The sequence below is a fragment of the Phaethon aethereus genome, assembly GCF_964289735.1.
Source record: "Phaethon aethereus genome assembly, chromosome: 18".
Classification (NCBI taxonomy): domain Eukaryota; kingdom Metazoa; phylum Chordata; class Aves; order Phaethontiformes; family Phaethontidae; genus Phaethon; species Phaethon aethereus.
The window spans coordinates 3667056-3685850 of record NC_138594.1 but is presented as its reverse complement, the minus strand read 5'-3'; the positions used below and the strand labels follow the sequence as shown (position 1 = coordinate 3685850).

The following is an 18795-nucleotide window of genomic DNA, read 5'->3' as shown; positions in this document are numbered from 1 at the left end:
TTTAATCACTAGTTATTCAGATGATATATTAATAGCTGTATCTCTGTGAGGCTTTAGAGTGTTTTCTTTTTCAAAACATTTACAACAACAGCTAATAGCTGTTAGCCCTAATAAAACGTGTGTTCCGTTTGGCTCCCTCCTCCAGCGATGAATCCAATTAAATGAGCACTCAGCGGCGAGCCCGTCTCACCCCATCCCGTCCTGCCTCAGCCCCGACACCGGCTCCTGAACCTCTGATTCAAAGGTGTTTTGAGACTCCGGCGGGAGCAGGGGTGCCTGAAAGGCCTCGCATGGTTGGAGGGGTGTGAGTTTGTAATTGCCTATGTGTAGACTGTAGAAGTCTGTAATAATCCAAAATATACTTTGCAGATGTTCACTTGTGCCTCGTGATTCTCCTAAAACCCAAATAACCCGCTATACCTTATTTCACAGAGAGAAAGGGCAATAAGGCTGAGGGATTTGATGCTCTTGGGATGAGAACTGTCTGCTGAAAACAGAAATAAACCCAGGGCTGCCCTTGGCCTCCTGAGCAGGATGCTATCTCCAAGCTGGCACGCGTGGGGAGGTGTGGGGCAATGCTCTCTATTTTAGCCATTTATGGGGGGTGGAAAAAACCCCAGCAAAACTTATCTGGAAGCGGTTTAAATGAAACGTTTAACTAGCTGAGGCCACTGCCTTTAATTTCATTCAGAAGGGGACTGTGAATGGACCCCTCGCCCACTTCAAAAGGCCGTGGCAGCATGTCCGCGGCAGTGCAGGTCATTCATGGACACTACAGGAGATGTGAAAACATCTGCTGGGTCCATGCCTGCTCCTTTCAGTACAGTTACTCCCCTTGCTAATAATTGTCTGTGTTCTGTCATCTAGAAAGGGACTTTGTGTGCCTCCCAGGTATTCTAATGCTAATTTGTTTAGTTAAAAAGGAGAAGAGGCTAAACAGATGTGAACCATTTGGTTAGGTTGTAGTTCATTTGTTAGGAAGTGCAAAGGATTCTTGGCAGGATATTAAATATTACCTTGGCTGCTCACAAACACTTCATATTTCAAGAGAGGAAGGGAGGTAGGGACTGCACTCCATAAATCAGCCTTTTCAAAGAGACAGAAAAAGGCAAACATTTGATAAATCTGTGTCATTATACTTGGAGATCAAAGGGGTTTTTACATATGTATTTATGCAACTGGCAACCTAGGAGACAATAATAACAAACATAGACCTCTGACAGCTTTACAAAAATAAAAATTAGCTGGTTCTAATCTGTAATTATCTGGGAACTGTGCGAGGTAGGAGGTTGCTAGCCATAGAGCTTTAAGTTGCGAATGTTGAGACGGTGAGCGAATGTTAAGTCATTCATAAATACATTAGGAAGTTCCGTGGGCAAGAGATTGCAAAAGCCACCGGGTGGTAGCTGGGCATGCCCACTGCATGTGCAGACCTGGATTTATATACCGAGCCCAAAATAGGCAGGCAGTAGTTATCAAATCCAAAAGTCACCAGGAAAAGCAATGTTTCACCGTGTGCTAATTGCCTTTATGATCTTCCAGCAGATGATCTACCAAGCAATCTGCCTGAAAGATCCCTGAAGATGGGAAGATTTCCATCCCTGGCCTCTCTCCTGCTTGCCAGTAAGTTACAGATCCATGTCTGACAGCTTCTGTAGCCTGGCACACCTCTGCCTTGGCCTGGATGAGCCCTGCCATTATTCCCAGATTAGGCTGACTCATTCTGTACAGCTACCTAAGTACAGAATTGGAGCTGAAGACTCAAGTAAGTGAGGGAAGAAGCTTGAAAAGACCCCAGAAGAGCTTTGCAAGCAGCAGGAATAGCAGGAGGACTAATGGGGGCTGCAGTGGGTATTGCTGTAATCCAGGACAGAATTTAGTGGAGGACCTGAAACCTCTTCAGAAGCAGCAAAGGCTGTCGCATCACTCAAAAAACAAGGAGAAATCCAGTTGCGTGAAAATAATTCCATCAACTAAGCAATGCAGCCACAGAAACTAGAGAAGGAGAAGTAGCATTATGTCATCTCGCCTTTCCTTTTGGCCAGTCGCTGGGCTGATTTCCTATTCTCTTGCGCTGTTTTAAAATGACTTCAGCAACTTGGTTTCTGCTTGTTCCCATGGGAAACTTCCACAGTCTATAGATTTCGCTGGTAGGAAACTCTTCTTGACAGTCAGACTATATTTTCCTTTACTCAATTCCATCACATCACTCCTACTTACGCCTCCTTGGAGCACCCTAAACGCTCTTCTCCATTGAAGTCGGTGGAGTTATGTGAGCAGTAAATTTGGCCCGTGGCACTTGGAGAAATAGATATTAAAACCCCAGGGACAAATTAGGGGGCGAGGGGAGGGAGGGCAGTGGGGGAAAGGAAATGGTTTCAGGTTGAGAGAAACAAGATCTCCTCTTACATCTGTACAGCGGTGCTGCCCGCTGCCCCAGCGGGAGCACACCCGGGACTCGGCAGCAAAATGCTGCAAGAGGCAACGATGTCCCTGGGGTGTCCCTGAGCACTGATGTGGTTATGAATCCACATCTGAGGGCTTGAGGGCAGTATGTGGCACTTGGGCGCAGAGGGATTGCGTAAAGCCCCGGGCACTGTCCTTGCCAGTGGCTGACCTGTTTTTGAGTCCCGCGGTCACCGCACTCCCTTTCACCCCAGGGTGGTCCAGCCCCACCATTTGGCTGTTTGCAGCTGGGATGGTCACTGCCTGCTGGTCCAGCAATCCTGACCCACATAACACTCGCCACAAGCTGTGCCCCTGCGGGTTAATACCAACGCGTGTGTTTTTCACAACAAAATCCCAAATGCCCTGGGCCCTTTCCCCCGGTTCTTGCCTCACTAGTGTGACGTTAATGAGCCCAGCAGAGGTGTGCAGTGATGGAGCTGCTGTGGTACAAAAGGAGAGGAGGCTGCTGCAAGGTTTATACATCGGCAATCCTCAGCTCCCCTCTGCTCCGAAAGAGCTGCAGTTCCACCAGCCCACGGGGTGCACGGCAATGGACACGCGTGGCAGAGAGGAAGAGAGGGGACAGCACCGAGGGTGGAAGAAGTAGAATAAAAATATGCGGGGTCTCTCTTCCTGGGACCCTGAAAGGGGGCAAGGGCTGGGGACATGGACCTGTGACTGAGGAACATCTCAGAGCACTGCCAAAGACCAATAAGGACAAAAACCCACATTATAGATATATACGTATGGAGGATGACACATGATAGCATGCAGAAGCCCCATACCGAAGCCCTCCATCTCAGTGTGCTAGGTGCTGTACGTACCCAAAAAGGAGGTGGTGTTGCCTGGTCACCTCCTCTCTGGACAGGTCACAGCATGCCACAGCCCTCCAGGGTTATGTGCTCCAGAATGCTGTATTTTTCCATGAGCATGCACTTGATTAACATCATGAAACGGTAAATTACTTCTCTCCAAACAGAGCGGTGACCATGTTGGGAAAATGGCATCCTGTCTGGATTGGGATCCTGGCTTGATTTTGGGTACCTGTTCCTATTTATTGCCTCGGCAGGACTGGCTCCTGCAGATCTTTAAAGAGCTGTGTGTGCCCTGTCACTGATAACACAAGTCTTCATGCTTCGGAAAAAAGAAGGAAGATGCTGAGCATTCCAGAACTGGCCTGTTCAGTGGCAGGAAAATAACGTTTGCTAAAAGGACATACGGATTTTCTAGATGGGAAGAGAGAAAGCGACAAGGTGAAACTCAGCATCAGGCCAACAGGATAGGATCAGCGCCGGGAGATGCTGCCTTGTGTAAGACTCAGAGAAGATGCTGGAAAGCACATGACTGCAGCTGCAGGGCACGTGGCCTGGGAAGAGTCGCCCAGGGCGGATGCCGGCGAGGTGAGCCTGCTGACCTGACCCTTCCTCTGTTCTCGCTGGGCACTTTGATCATCTCGGCTTGAAGGTCCTCCGCTTTCTGCCCTGTTTTGACAAGTGTGTTTTGCAGAGCGGGGCACCCTCCAGGCCCACCTCAGCAGTGCTCCAGCAAGTGCCACCATGACCCCTTGTCAGGAGCTGCACCTTCCCAGTGCCATCTGCGCAATAAATCAATCATCAAGAAATGGAGTCCAGAGAGCGTACTGATGCAGCTCAATTAGTTTATTGGTTAACCAGCTAGCAAGACAGCTACTATTATGATCCAAGGGCTCTGCAGCAACAGCACGGAGCAAACCCAGTCTTGCATTTCTCTTCGTGCTCGTTTCTTTCCGACCCCAGTTTCTTCACGATGTAGCCCCCGTTGCTCTGTTGCTCTCATCAGTGGGGCACGACACACATGCTCCTGCCGCAGCTGCTGCGTGCAGGACGTTAAACAACTTGCAAGAGCCAAGAGCAAGCGTGCGAGCCCTGCCGGAGCCCGGCTCTGGAGGTGGCGGCAGGTTGGGAGCAGGCCAGTGCCCTGCCGAGCAGAGCTGCGGGCGCCAGCCGAGGGCAGGCGGGTCGGTCTGGAGGATGGAGCCACAACTGGTTCCCAACCCGCCTGTCAAAACCTGCCTCCCCCGCTCCAGGGAGAGCTCAGGCTAAGCAGGCTCAGCCTTCCTCCTGACCTACCTTCGTGCGGATGCTGTTTCTGATCGCTTACCCGTTTGCCATTCCTGAGGGAAAAAACTCTTGACGTTCAACTGTTGAAGATACAATTACAGTAAAACCTATCTGGGGGCTATTTTTCTTAAAAAGCCAATCCCACTTTTACAGGCTACAGCTGACATATATTAAGGGCTTAAACCAAACTTTCTGTGACATTTTGTTGATGTTATCCTGGCTGGTGCTGGTGGACATAAGGAATAAGGAGAATTTTTCCATCAGAAGGGTTTTCCTCTTACCTCATGGGTGTAGGAACGTGCAACAGAGCAACCTGCACGCGGAAGCAGCAGCTTTTCTGTTTTGTACTGTACAAAACCAAGTAAAGAGGTGAGTAAATCTGCGTCCAGGAGAGCCAGACTGTGTCACCCATGGAGCCATTGCTGCCCGCAAATGTGATTCATGCGTTGCCTAGAAGTGTCCTCTGTAATTCTCTTCACAATTACCAGGCTGGGCCAGCTGGCAGAGCTTTACCAACACGCAGAGGAAAACTGGAAAGCGATTCCTCCCGCGACTGCATTTCATCTCTGCTTGGTGCGTATCATACCCTTCATACCACGGAGCACCCCGCAGTGCCATCGTGTCTCACAGCAGAGGGGTGCTGTGGAATTGTTCTCTGTTTGACTCCGTAGCTGAAGCACAAAAGATCTCCTTGCGTCATCCCAAAATCTGCTTTGCAAATATCTGGTCCCAGGAAGGATGGGCACCGGTGGCAGTGGCGCTGATGAGGCTTTGGGTGGCCCAAGCACTATTCTCTGCTCTGCGTTAAACCCACTGCGCAGCTTTTGGAGAAGTCATACGCCCCTCGGGGTCTTATTTCCCCTCTTCAATAAGCCTAGTTTAATTAGTTTGTGAACTCTAGTTTGTAGCAGGGATTATTTTACAAGGTGTTCACACCACATCCAGTGTGATCAGAACAATTCAGTCTTGCACAGCGCTTTTCACGAATTGCAGTAAAGCTGACGTATATGAAGGAGTCAGCATCACGCTATTGCCTCTGACGCACAAGAAAATCAAGGCCCTTGGTGAGGAAAAGATTTGCCTTTTTTTTGGTAGCAAAAGTTAAAAATAAAAGGTAGAGGTTCCAGCAAAACTTGGCTCTGCCCTTAAAGCAACAGTGCTCTGAAAGCAGGCTAATTCAGCACAAAATTATCTGCATCTTTTAATAACAACATGATAGAAAAGCTGCACACGTGCTTCGAAGCCGCTAAAATGTATTCCTGCTGGATGAATGCTCACCAAGGCGCTTCCATGGAGCGCGCAAAATCCCCACCGGCTCCTTGGAAAAGCGCTGGCACGGTCTGGTGCTGGAAAGGAGGGTCCCAGAGCTGATGGTGTGGTGGGAAGGGTCTCCTCGGCCAAACGCTCTTAATTCGGCTTTCTCGAGCTGTTGTGGTTGGTCTCTACAGGTTAATCCCGACGCGTGGGCTGTGACAGATCTCACCCGGTATTTGTACAGGCCGGGGTTTCAGAGAATAGAGTGCTGTGAAAGGTGTGGCTCATGAAAAACCCAACAAGTGTCTAAAGAACGGATAAATCCAAAGAAATGACTGAGATGTCCCCAACACTGCGGTGTCCCTGCAGCCGGGGGGGGAGAAGGGGGAGTGGGAAATCCCAGCCTGGCCGAGCACATGGACTTTCTCACTTCTCTTTCTGTCCTACAAGCCTCCAGAGGAGGGACGCCGCCATCGTAGTGGGCTGCGCAGCTGTGAACCCTGCGGGGACATGCCCGCCGGGTGGGAAGGTTGGGCAGCCATCGTCCTCATCTAGGCGAGACGCTAAAGGAACCGGGGGGAAACGTGGCTTGAACAGGTATAATCCAGAATTGCGTTATCTTCTCTTGTTTTTGTGCCCGTACAGCCTTGGAACCCTTGTCTTTAGCCTAGCAATTAAACTGAGTATTTCGCCGTTAAATCTTGTTTGGGGATAAAGCGCGATTAATGTTCTTGAGGGGAGGCCCCCGGGGGAAGGACATGGCGCAGGGTGCCTCAGCCAGAGGCCACAGGAGCCGGGGTGCTCCCCGTGTGAATCAGGGGGATCACGATGGCAGCATCCTTAGCGCCCTCCCTCGCCCCGAGGGTTGCCCGCGGGCCCGTACCCTCGGGGCGAGCGAGGGCGTGGGAGGGCGAGGGAGCCCGAGGGAGCCATTGCCCCCGACTGCACGAGCCCCGGGGGCCGGCGTGGATCAGCTTGGCCTCACTGAGCCAATGAGCGCCTCCCCTCCCCTCCTCCGCCCCACCCCCCGAGCGCCAACCGCTCTTCTCATTGGCTAGCCCTCCCGGCTCATTATACGGCAGAGAGGGGCTGTGATAGGTTAAAGGCGCTGCCCGTCGGCCGGCCCCTCTTGCCCGCCTTTCCCCCCCGCCCTCCGCCGCTGCCCGTTTGCTGCCTTTGCCTGCGCTGCCGGCGGCGGGAGAGCGGCGCTGGGGCGGGCAGCGCCCGCGTTATGGGGCCGTGCTGAGGCTCCCGGGGTGCCCATGCCACGCCGGGCAGAGCCGAGGCGAGCTGGGCGAGCTCCAGCCATGCATCCCGGCCCGCCCGCGGGCACATGGGGCAGCGCTTGAACCGCTGCCTCGATGTCCCCGTCGCGTTGCCGCCGCTGAGGCGGAGGCTCCTGCTTCTCTTCATCATGCTCTTCCTCTGGCTCTATATGTTTTACTCCTGCGCCGGCTCCTGCCCCGGGTTAGCGACCCGCGGTTCCCCCGCACCGCCCCGCGTCGCCCCACCGCTCCCCAAGCTGCTGCCGCCGGCCCCGGGGGAGGCGGGCGAGGAGAGTAGCCGGGAGGAGCAGCGGGCAGCGCCCGACGCCTCCAGCCCCATTTCCAGCTTCTTCAACGGCTCCGGCACCAAGCGGCTGCCGCAAGCCATCATCATCGGCGTGAAGAAGGGGGGGACGCGGGCGTTGCTGGAGTTCCTGCGGGTGCACCCCGACGTCCGCGCCGTCGGCGCCGAGCCCCACTTCTTCGACCGCAACTACGAGCGGGGACTCGCCTGGTACAGGTAACCGCCTCCCCACCCGCGCCGTGGGCTGGGGGGTTCTGCCCCCCGCCCCGAGCGGGGCTGCGCGGGGAGCGCCCGGCCCGGGCTCCGGAGCAGGTCGGGGGAGCGTTCCGCTAAATACACCCCTCGAAAAGCAACCCCTAAAACAAACAAACAAAAACCCCCCAAAAAACCCCGTGCGGAACTTGCTTTCTCCGTTAGCCCAAGCGGCGGCCGGGTGTTTGCAGGCTTTATGCTAGCCAGACGGTATTTAATCTCTAAATAAAGGTTAAATATTAATTTTTTCTTTTTTAACACTCTTGTTCGTTGTGCTTCCAAGGGCTTTTGCCGGAGCCGATGATTTTCCTTCAGCTTGGGGGGGTTTGCTGGCACGTCCGAAACACCCTTCGGGCCGGGGGGAAGGCTGGGCGGTGTAGCGCTCGCAGCAAAGGCAGGTTTGGGCGGGGGGGGATGTTGACCCGTTTTGGGGGCGCAGCGGCGGCCCGGGACTGGCAGGCGACAGCTCCGCGTTCGAGAGAAAACTTTCCTCGATCGCTTCAGAGGCTTTTTCTCCGTTAACTTTCTCCCGCCGCTGTAATCGGCTTTGGAGCCCGCACATCGCGCAGGCTGGCAGCGCCCGGCTGCGCGCGGCGCGGCGGGCGGCGGGAGCGTGTGTTTTGGGGTCGGGATGGGACTTTTTGGCTGAATGGAAATGATAAATTACGGGATTGTATCCTGTAGGGGTGGATGTGGAATTAGTTTTGCGCGGAGCAGCCCTGCGGGCGACGTCCCTGCGCGGGTGGGCTTGAAGGAGCAGGAGGCGAGGGGTGCGGAGGAAGAGTCCGGTGCTCCGCAGCCCCGGTGGGACGGTAAAGTTCCTTTTCATCCATTTTTGGGACTGAAGTTCCTTTATCAAGAATATGTCCTTCTGCTGAGTGTTTACGGGACTGCTAAAGGAGCAGAGATTGAAATTTTGAAGCTGGATGGGAGCGGTGAAGTTCTGAATTTTAACCTCTTCGTAGCCTTGAAACTCCCACCCTGCAAGTCCGATTTGGGTTTATGTTTCTCTCATTTTTTTTTTTTTAACGTTGCCATCCCTCAGCAGTCAGTGAAGTGAATGCAGGATGAGATCTGGCACGGAGGAAGTCGTTTTTGAAAGCGCTTTCGTTTTATGAAATTCTAGGGTTTTGGTGGAGGATGCGGTGTGTCGTCCCATAGCAACCATGATGAAACCTTTATAAATTCAGTTGGTTTTTAAAAAATATATTAATCTCGCATTTTGAAGGGAGAACGTGTATATAACAGACCAGAAGACCTGTCAGGATTTATTAGCAAAATGGTGTTGTACGTGTTGAACTCTGTTTTTAATTAGGCACCTAAATTAGACCATAAAATGGTTGATTAATCTTTTACAAGTAAGAGGTGGAAGGGGAGGAGAATAATGCTTATGATTACATTAATCTGTTATCCCAGATGCAGTGGGCGAAAGTCAATATTTAAAGGATACACAGTATTTTAAAATTTGGAGAAGCTGGCATCAAAGTTGCATATAACTTAACGTTCCACCTTATCGGCTGCTTCATTTTAAGCAGCACGGGCCCTACCCCTGCAAACACATCTGCGACGTTAGTAAATCGTATCTTTGCAAAAAGGAGTGTTTTAACTGAGATACAGCAAATCCCGAGGTCTGAAGGGTGATGCTCCCAAGCAGCGAGCGTAAGTGATGCTGAGGGTCTTGAAATCGCTCGGGTAAGATTCACCCAGAGGATCGGAGCATGTGTGTCTGTCGGTGGGACTGGGACCTGGATTGAATTGGGGGGGGAAGACTAAATAATGCAAAATTTATGGGTAGAGGATGTATTTGCTCAACTCGACGGGCAGGCTCTTTGCTAATTGTGCATTATTTGTAACTTAAATTCCAATTAGATGCAGAAGTTTGTTCCTATAAATTTTGGCGTTAGAAATCAGATAGTATATAACTCAAAACTCCCACTGACTTCGGTGAATCTTGGCTTCTCAGGACTCCTCAAGAATGCTTATTTCTCCAAGCCCCAATGAGGCTTTCATTTGTTATCTTCACGTCAATAAGGAGATGTGTTTGTGTTTTCTTGTTAAAGGCCCAATAAAATCAGATTAAAAATGCTATAAGATATCGGCTGTGCCAGCCGTCGCGCAGTGAGCTGGGCGAGCCTTGTCTCTGTTTTTCAGATGCTTTTGCAAAAATTGACTGAACTTTGGAACTGGGAGAGTTACTTGCGTCCGCAGCACCCGGTCTTTGCAGTTTAAATCTAATTGTATAGCTTTGAAAATAAGATGAAGATGCAATTTTTGATCTATGTCTCCTTGAAAGTATATTTTATTTGACTGAATTCTGGCTAAATTTGATAGTAGCTGTTAGGAGTTTTTGTTTAAGTTGTTCCTGCCATTATATGTGTGTTCCAACGTAAAGTTTTTTCACATTTCCGAGAGGCAGAAGGCATCACAAATTTGCTTATTTAGCTTGATGAAGGCTTACGTTTTGGGACATTTGCGATTAGTCATATTTATGTTAACTACTGATCTCTGTCTAAAGCTTTCATCTATAGAAAGTAACTTTTGAAGGAGGGAATACAAACTTTTCTCTTGCCCCATTTTCTGTCAAGTGAAATTAAATGTGTTTTGGTGTTTTTTTCCCCTTTGTGTGGAAGGCAAAACAGCATCAAATGATGCTGATCACTGTTCCTAAAAAGCAGAGGGAAAAGGGGGCGGGGGGGGGGAAGAAATTGATTTTTTCGATAGTGAGATAGCTAGAAACCTAATGGAAATAACTTCTGTACGCACATAGCGGGGTTTTCCTCCCGGTAATGAATACAGCATGTTAACTGCTTCAACTGAAAATATGTACCATGACAGAGGAGAAACGGGATCCAGCCACTATTGCAAACTAATTTTAAGTAGCGCCTGGAATTTTTGGATAATAAAGAAGTTTCCTCTTCGCAGCAGTAAGGAGTTCAGCTCCGCAGCCTGTGCACGCCTGCGTCCGTCTGCCCGGACGAACGGCCCGCCTGGCAGCCCGTCGGGAAGTTGTTGTTTCCTTATGGGTTTACTATATGGGTTGGGGGGGGAAACTGTTTCTTTTTCTAGAAAATCAGTTGTTGAGATGTTATTATTATTTCATGCAACAATGATGCATTTTTAAATATACTAGGGACTTGAAAGCCTTTTGTCCTGTAATTAACGTAAGCTGAGCTAAAAAGATCATGTCACTATTGTTATGTGGTTTTGGGTTTTTTCTTTTTTTTTTAATCATTTTAGGCCCAGTGGACTTCAGTACGCAGTCCCTTGTGCCGTGGGCTGAGCGTTCCCAGCCCCACTCACCATCACTGATTTATATTATGAGTCTGTAGCCCTCGTGCCGTGGCTACGCCGGCTGTAATCTCGGTAGCAGTGCTGGCCCGAGCTTTTCCACCTCTAGCAGCGCAGAGGGGAGACCTCTTTCTTTTTCCTTTTCCTCTTTTTTTTTTTTTTTTTTTTTTTTTTTTTGGGAGACACACACACAAATTCTTAAAACACTGGGGCTTCATCTTCCCGCTATTGCCAAGCTGCCTTAATTCATTCTCCGTGCTGAGGCTGTGGGTGGTTTGGGTCAGCAGGATCAGGCCCAGTTGTCTGGTGGTGTGCGATAAACAGCTTCAAACGTGCGTTTCTTAGACTCCCCAATCACCTAAATAAGCATTGGGGACCTTAATGTGCAAAGTGCTGCTTCACAGCAATTCCTGAATTGGGAGAAACTTCCTTACTACTTTTAAAGTTTATTTATTTTTCCCCAGAAACCTCTTTTTTGCCCCAAAGAGTGAGTGGGGGTGCGAGCAGTGCGCTCGCTATTGATGCTTGCGATGGGCCAGGCTGGGAGCAGGGGAAGGGTAAGGTGATAATGGTTAAAAACTCAGGGGCGAAAGCCCTGCAGATCTTGAGCGAGGCAGGATTTTGCCTCTGAGTTTGTTTGTTCCCTCTAAATCCCAACTTTACAGTGGTAGCAAGGGCTTAATACCTGCCGCTTAATTGCCACCGTGCCTCCCTGGCAGGGCACGGATCCGGCAGTGGAGAGGTGTCGGCACGGGCACAACCGGATGCTTGCAAACCTCAACCGGGTGTCGCGAGGTTCGTTGCCTCGGGACATTTGGGAACGGTCTTGATTCTCCCAACTGAACTTCGGGTGCAAATGACCATATCTGAGCAAAGAGCAATTCCTCCAGCACGTTCCCATGAGCTGCATTTGGTTGGAATGAGCGTATCCTAAAGGACAGTTGTGTTCTCTGGGGTGGCCTTGCTAAGCAGCTTTCTCATTGAGATTTTTGTTTGTTTTTTTTTTTAAAAAAAACAAAATTAAAAATTGACTATTGACCTTGCATTGTATTGAGCTTAAGTGAAAGGGGACTGTTAATGGTCCCCTCGACGCGGGCACAGGGTTCGGTGCCCCCTTGGCCCTTCCAGCAGTTCCCCATGGCGTTGCCTTAGCCGCTGTGCAAAGTTCGGAAGAAAATGGCCCCAAAAAAGAAGGTCTGGGCTGCTATAATCAGTCAGCAAGGCCCTTGTGTTTGCATGGGATCATTCCTTTAGATCTGAGGAGGGTTGAGTTGTTCAAACAGATGGCAAAGATTATTCGTGTTGCTGGGGTTTCAGTGCGCTGCTCCGTTTCAAGCATGTTGCCCGATATGACGCACGTGACAAGTTCTTCCCAGCACGACGCTGGGGGGGGACGACATTGTCTGCCATGATCGGGTTTCATGGCCTCACCTGTTGAGCTGCTGAACTTTTCAAAGTTGACCATGCATTGGGGGTGACTTATGTGGATGGTGGATCTGCCTGGCTAATCGCGTTAGCGCAGCACCGCGCGGCGTGCCGGGGAAGGCTGTGCTCCTTCTTGGCAAGAAAATGATGGGAACGAAAACCCACGGGCTCGACTCTGGGTTTGGGTTTTTTTTTTTATTTTTTTCTTTTCAAGCGGGCCATGGCAAATGTCTGTAACACACACCGAGCTTTGGATACCTCAAGGCGCTTCCAGTGAAGGCTTGGGTTTTAAAAGCATCCAGCAAGCCCCGGATGCGGTGGCTATAAAAACTCTACCCAAACCACTGTTCTTTTGAGTTGTATTTCCAACCTGGCCTGATCCTGGACTCGTCTTACCATCAGGCCTCACTTGCTGAACTTCTCTGTCTGCTTGAGCCTGGATTTGGTGCTATTAACCCATCCCAAGTAGGAAGAAGTCTAGTTTAGTGATCATTCAGTGTGAGCGTTCATATCTTCTGGTGTGGCCATGGGTCACATTGATCAATGGGTTCAGGGGATAACGAATTGGCCAGGGCCACGCGGGACGGTTAACATATGGGCTCAAAGAAGAACAAATAGCAGGGCACGTTATTTCAGCGGTGTAATTAAGGGGTCAGGGGCTATCGGCTGCTACCTGTTGTCACCATGTGGTGTGTGAGGAGGCGCTGGAGGAGAGGCTGCTCCTTGGGTTTGTGAAATGACTAAGTGCCGTGCTGGGTCCTGACTTGCTGCTGATGACTGTACCGGGGCTTGCCCACGCCGTTGCAATTTCAGGTCTTTCAGCAGCTCGCTGTGTGCTGCTTAATTAGCTCGCGAGAAACGCTGCGTGCTTTTTAAAGGAGCTCAGCCCAGCAGCCGTCAGCAGCAGCAGCCGGAAGGCAACGGAGTAAAGGGACCTTATCTTGACTCTCTTAATGGAAATGAGGGCTCCCACGACGAAACATATTGATTATCAAGCAGGCTCAGCGGGCAGGTGGGGTTGCTCAGGGCAGGGGGTTACTGGTGGTGTAGCGTTGCCAGCAGGGAGTTGCTCCTGGACTGGAGGTGGCCACAAGGTGCCCACAAACAAGTCTGGAAGGGCATGGCATCGTGCCGCGGCTCGGGCGAGGGGAGGAATCCGAGGTCAGGAGCACAGTCCTTCTGTCTTGAGCATCTTTCCGCCTGGGGCCGGCGGGCACCGCTCAGGCATGACATGCGAGAGACCTTAGTTTAGTCGTAAAAGTGACAGGAAGGAGATAACCTCTTCTGGTGCCATGTTGGCTTCAAGCATTCCCCGTGGTGGTTTTCTTCTTTCTAATGGCTCTGAAGACTGAGGAGGAAAACGGGCTCGGTGACGGTGATTTGGCATGCAGCATCCTCGTACTGGGAGGGGGCACGGACCGCCGAGGGTGAGGGGTGCGTGGGAAGCTGTGAGCTGCTCCCGACCTGCAAGACCTTGCACCCCGGCTCTGTGAACACGTGTGCGCCTGTCTCGGGAGTTATTCGGAGAGACTCAGAAACCCGGGGGCCTGGGGGTTCAGATGCTGCTGCTGGGAGTGTTAGAGGAAAATAGGTGTAGAAGTGCTGCTGGCAGAAGACCTGACACTGATTTCAAGTAAATGAATAATTCACTTTTTAAATTTCTGCTGTTGAAATAAGGGAGGAGGGCAGAGCCCTGTCCTGTGGTGTGTAGCAGGGAAGAAGAGAACTTTATTTTAAGAAAAATAATGCCATGTTCTGCTAAATGCTTTGCATCTGCTTTAACCTCCTGGGAAGCACCCAGGAACTATCCTGGTAGAGAAATCTTTTCTTTCCTCTTCTTCCTCCAGAAAAGGGATGGAGAAAGAATGTCTCTACTGAGGGATGCTGTGACTTAGTGCTGGCTTCAGGGGAGTCATGGCGCTTCATGGCAGCAGAGGATCTGACCCAGAATTTAATTTGCGGTCTTGGATGCCGGGCCACGCGTGGGTAACCCTGCTCTTGACGTGGCTTTGTACAGCAGCCTCCGAGGGGCTTGGCTCTGCTAACCCTCGCTGGAGGGAGAGGTCCTCTCCCATAAGGACAGCCCCTTGCCTTCTTGGCTGTCTTGTGCTGCTAAAATCCGTAAGATCAGAGCTGTAATCTGGCCAGTCCACTTGGTTGGTACTGCTGGGGACTTGGGCAAATTCACCGAAGTGGCTAGTTTACAATAAAAACGAGCTGTTGTAGCCTCTCCCTTGAATTGGCATGGCCTCTCCCCTCCGGTGCGCGTTCCTGGCAAGCGCAGCAGGCAGCCCTTCCAGAGGAAAGTGAGAATTGGGCATGGGCTTTTATTTTATATGCCCGTGTATAATATTATAGGTGGATGTATATATTTTACACATCCCTTGCTGAATATGAATGCAAGGCCAAATCTTCTGTTGCCACAACCGTGGTCCGGCAGTACCGAGGGCGGCTGGAGTGAAAGCACTGATTCTCTTCGAAAAGTGTGCTGGTGGCCAGGACTGGACCAGGTCCCCAAACGTCACCGTGTTTAATGCAGTCTGAAGTCCTGCCTGGGGGCGGGAGGTGGGGGCTCCAGGATCAGGCCCACAGTCTGTGTGACTGTGAGCGCTGAAGATATTTCCCCAGAAGCCAAAATCCATTACAATGATTAACTTCGATAAAGCAGCTAGACAAGCTTTATATTAAAGCCCCGATCTTGCAGCCTGGCTCAGGTATCGAATGCGAACTTGTCTTAAAACTTGAAAGTCTATGGAGTACAGGCAAGCGGCGTGTGGAGGTGTAGCACATCTTTAGAAAACTGCTGATTTGGTGAAAGAGTGATTAAATGTGGGAAAAGCAGAATACGCTGGCATTACACTGAGGTTAAGTTGCATTAGTGTTTTTGATTTGGAGCAGGGTCGGCCGGGCGATGCTGCGGCCGGGCGATGCTGCAGCCGGCTGCAGAGATCCTCCCGTCACTAGGGGGAGGACGAAACCCCGGGATTTTATTAATAAAGTGCTTTACTGCTTAACAGAGCTATTAAATATTTGTTTAAAAACTGGCAACGCCTGCAGCTTTGGCATGCCTTCGGTTTGTTTTGCGTGGTTTGGGTTTGTTTTGTTTTGTTTTTGTTAAAGGTGTATTAGACCTGGAGTGGGAGCAGGAGGTGCTGGAGTAAACAGCCCTTCGGTCCCAGCGGTGGCTGTGCAGGGTCCTCGGCTGGTTTATCCGTGGGGCTGGGAGTGTGGCTGCTAAATGTGAATTGCAGAGGGACCCCGTGGCTTTGCTGCGCCCCGTGTCTCTGCGTGTCGGGGCGAAGGCGATGCCGAGATGCCCTGCTTCTCTGCTCCAACCCCCCTGCACCCGCCTCTGGTGCCACGTTTAGCGAGTTGTGCCGGGTCGGAGCCGGTCCCCGCGAGCGCTGCGGCTGTGCCCATCTTCTGCAGGTGGGCTGGGGTGGGGGCAGCGCCCGGAGGTCTCGCTGGGGAGTGGTGGGGCGGTGGGCTTCGTGGGTGTCTGTAACCATCCCTGAGCACCTGCCCTGGCTTCACCGTGGCTGCGCCGAGCAAACCGAGCTGCCCAAGAGCCAAATAGCCTGAGCATCGCCCCTTCTCGAGGAAGGGCTTACCAAAGTCCATCTCCTTCCCCGTTCCCCAGCACTGAACTTGTTGCAACTTAACACAAAGCTTGTAGCTTTTTTTTTTTTTTGCTTTTTAATTTCCCTCCCGAGCTGGTGTGGTAGCGAATGAGCCTTGGGCTGTCTGCATGGCATTTTGAAAAGCAGAGGGAATAGCTAATGGGGGGTGTTGAACGAAGCCTTGGGAGAAGAGATCAGCCTTGCCAAAGCAGAAGTGGAATAGCCGGTTGGGGTTTCAGATGGGGTTTGCTGCAAGCCGAGAGGGGCCGGGAGCTGCTGTCTGCGCCGAAGCCTCTTAATTACAGGCTGGCGCTGCCCGGACAGCCGGACGCGCGGAGGAGCTGCCTGCCTCGCGCGCGGGGAGCGTCCCGGTACGCACCGGCGCCTCGGCCGGCTGCCCTGGCTGCACCGCGGCTCCCCCCAGAGACGTTTTCGAGGTCACGTTGCTAAATGCAGTGTAATAATTAATTAAGCTATATATAAACAGCAAGCTCATATGGTCCTTAAAGCAGATTAAGAGCCCGGGAGTTTCCTCGCGCCTGCCTTCCTCCCCACGGTCTTCTCCTTCCTCGGTTGCTCTGTGGGCGAGCCCTGCGGTTGTCGCACGCTCAGCCGTCCCGGCAAGGCTTACCGGTCGGGTTAAGCAGCTGCACGGCTGGGTCTGAGCCCAAAAACGGTAGAACAGAGCCTGCTCCAGGGGACTCCCTGACTCACCCAGTCCTCCCAGTCAAACCCAGTCCTCTTCTTCTTGGTGCTGGAGGAAAGGACATGTGCAGCATCTCTGCCCTCCCGGTGAGGATTGCTTCACCCTGTATCGGTGCCTGATGCTGGGAATGGCCTAGTACTGGGAATAGCTACTGGGGTTTGCCTTCAGCAACAGGCGTTTCAAGACTCCTGTTGCTTCAAGGTTCAGTATAGCAATAGCTGAGCTGCATAATTTTTTTAACCCCAGTTTGGTGTGGGGATAAAACCTCTGCAGAAAGCATGTTTATGTGGGGTTTGCAGCGTGGAGGTGGAAGAATAAGCTGGGCTGGGTTTCCTGGAAGAGCTACAGCAACTTGAAACTAAACCCAAACAAATGTTTGTCTCGCAGCTCCTGTGGGGTTGAGATTTGTATGGTATGAAAACCGATGCTTATTTTTTTTACTCTCTAGCCGAAACTGGTCAAAACTCACTTGCTGCAAACCCCAAAAGTTTAAAAAAAAAAAAAAAAAAGGTATAAAGAGGGATAAGTTTAGTTTAAACTCCAGGTTACTTTTAATGTAGGCACAGAAATACCCTAGGAAAATTAAGAACCATGTCTCTTAATCAAGCAGAGCTGATGTGTGCTGTTGGATGTTGAGGGGGTTGGAGAGGAGCAGAGCAGCTTCCAGATCAGTCTGGGCCTTGCAGTCAGGGCACGTGCATGCCACAAACCCATCAGCAAAGTCTGATCCTTGGCTTTGCACAGCAAAATCCTTGGAAAACCGAACAGACCTCACGGCTGGCTCTGGGAGGAGTGGGGGAGCGAGCATCAGCACTGCCTGGGCTTGCTTCGGGGCCCTTTCTGCTGCTTCCTGGGGCATCTCCTCATGCATGTCCAGTTGACTGAGGGCCACCACTGGGCATGGGGGCTGGTGGGAAGTCGTGCCCAGGGTTGATGGACTCCACATGAGAGGTTGCGTTTGGGTAACTCAGGTTGTCCAGCTCCAACTCCCTGGCTCTCCGAGGCAGAGCTTGTCTCAGTTTCCAAGTGCCAGGCTGTATCTACATCTAGGAGATGGAGGCAGAGAGAAAAGGCTTTGTGAGGGCTCACAATGAAGTCCTGAATCAGTTCAGTCCCAGTCGGAGGGGGCCAGGCTGTCTCTTTGGGAACCCAAGGGTGTAGAGATCAAAGGTGCGGGTGAGTCAATTACAATTCACATTTGGTTCATCCATATGTTTGGGTATTTGAAAGGCTTCAATGGTAACCCATTTTATATCTCTTATGCCCATTGATTTGTTAATCTGACACTTGGTTTCATCTGAATAACAATAGCTCTCATTCAGACTCCTCAGTGTTCAGGGAAAAGTCATTTCACTTGGGTTGTGCTCCAAGGCCTTAGCAGACCAGCCCACTGTGCTCTCTATGGAGAATGGCTTGAAGGACTATGGGGTAATTCAGCCCTGCCAATGGCTCTGGAAGGAAATAGGCTCTCGATGGAAACAAGGTGGGATGCTGGGTTTTGACATGCGTGGTTTTGCTCCATGAGGTCCTTTCTGGTTGCCACCATAGCTGTGGACCTGCCATCGCAGGCTGTGTGGTGTGAAGAGGTGGGCAGAGTTATGAAGAAAGACGACCCAAGTAGTGAGAAATGGAAAGCAAGCATGGAGAGCTCTCTTAAACACAGCCTGAGCGAGTGTGCTGGACTAGATCAAATCATCGGTATGGCAATGTGAAGTCTCTAATTACGTGAATATCTTTTTAATTAGAAGCAGTGCTTTGCATCTGTTGTACTTCTAGCAGAGCATCTCCACCAGCTGAGCCTGCTCTTTAAAGAGCTCTTGACTGTATTTTGTTGGCTATTTATGACCGCGTCATGATCCCATGTAATGACTGGGACAGTCTGCAGACAGACCTGCTCCTTCATGTTTCCTTAATTGGTGCCTGTCTCCCTCCGTTGATGGGAATTTCACTCCTTCCCAAGGCTGGTGGTGTTCCTTCTGCTCTACCATGAGTCCTGCAGCGTCTTATGGGAACCCCACCTTGGGATGTGGTGGCACCATGAACCTGTAGCTCAATTGCCTCAATGGGCATGCTACTTTTTTGTCCTGGAACCTAATTTTATTTTCTGTCTTTGATGTTTTGTGGGGGGGGGGGT

General features: G+C 51.1%; 1 protein-coding gene across 1 annotated transcript in view; it reads left to right on the top strand.

Moving 5' to 3' along the window:
- Positions 1-7134: 7134 nt before the first annotated feature.
- LOC309411555 (heparan sulfate glucosamine 3-O-sulfotransferase 3B1-like) overlaps positions 7135-18795 on the top strand; it is a gene marked incomplete at its 5' end in the record, with an annotated part of 28457 nt that continues 16796 nt past the window's right edge. The window contains one exon of the mRNA XM_082008222.1: positions 7135-7586. Coding sequence (XP_081864348.1) covers positions 7135-7586 — 452 coding nt within the window. The remainder of the gene's footprint in view (positions 7587-18795) is intronic.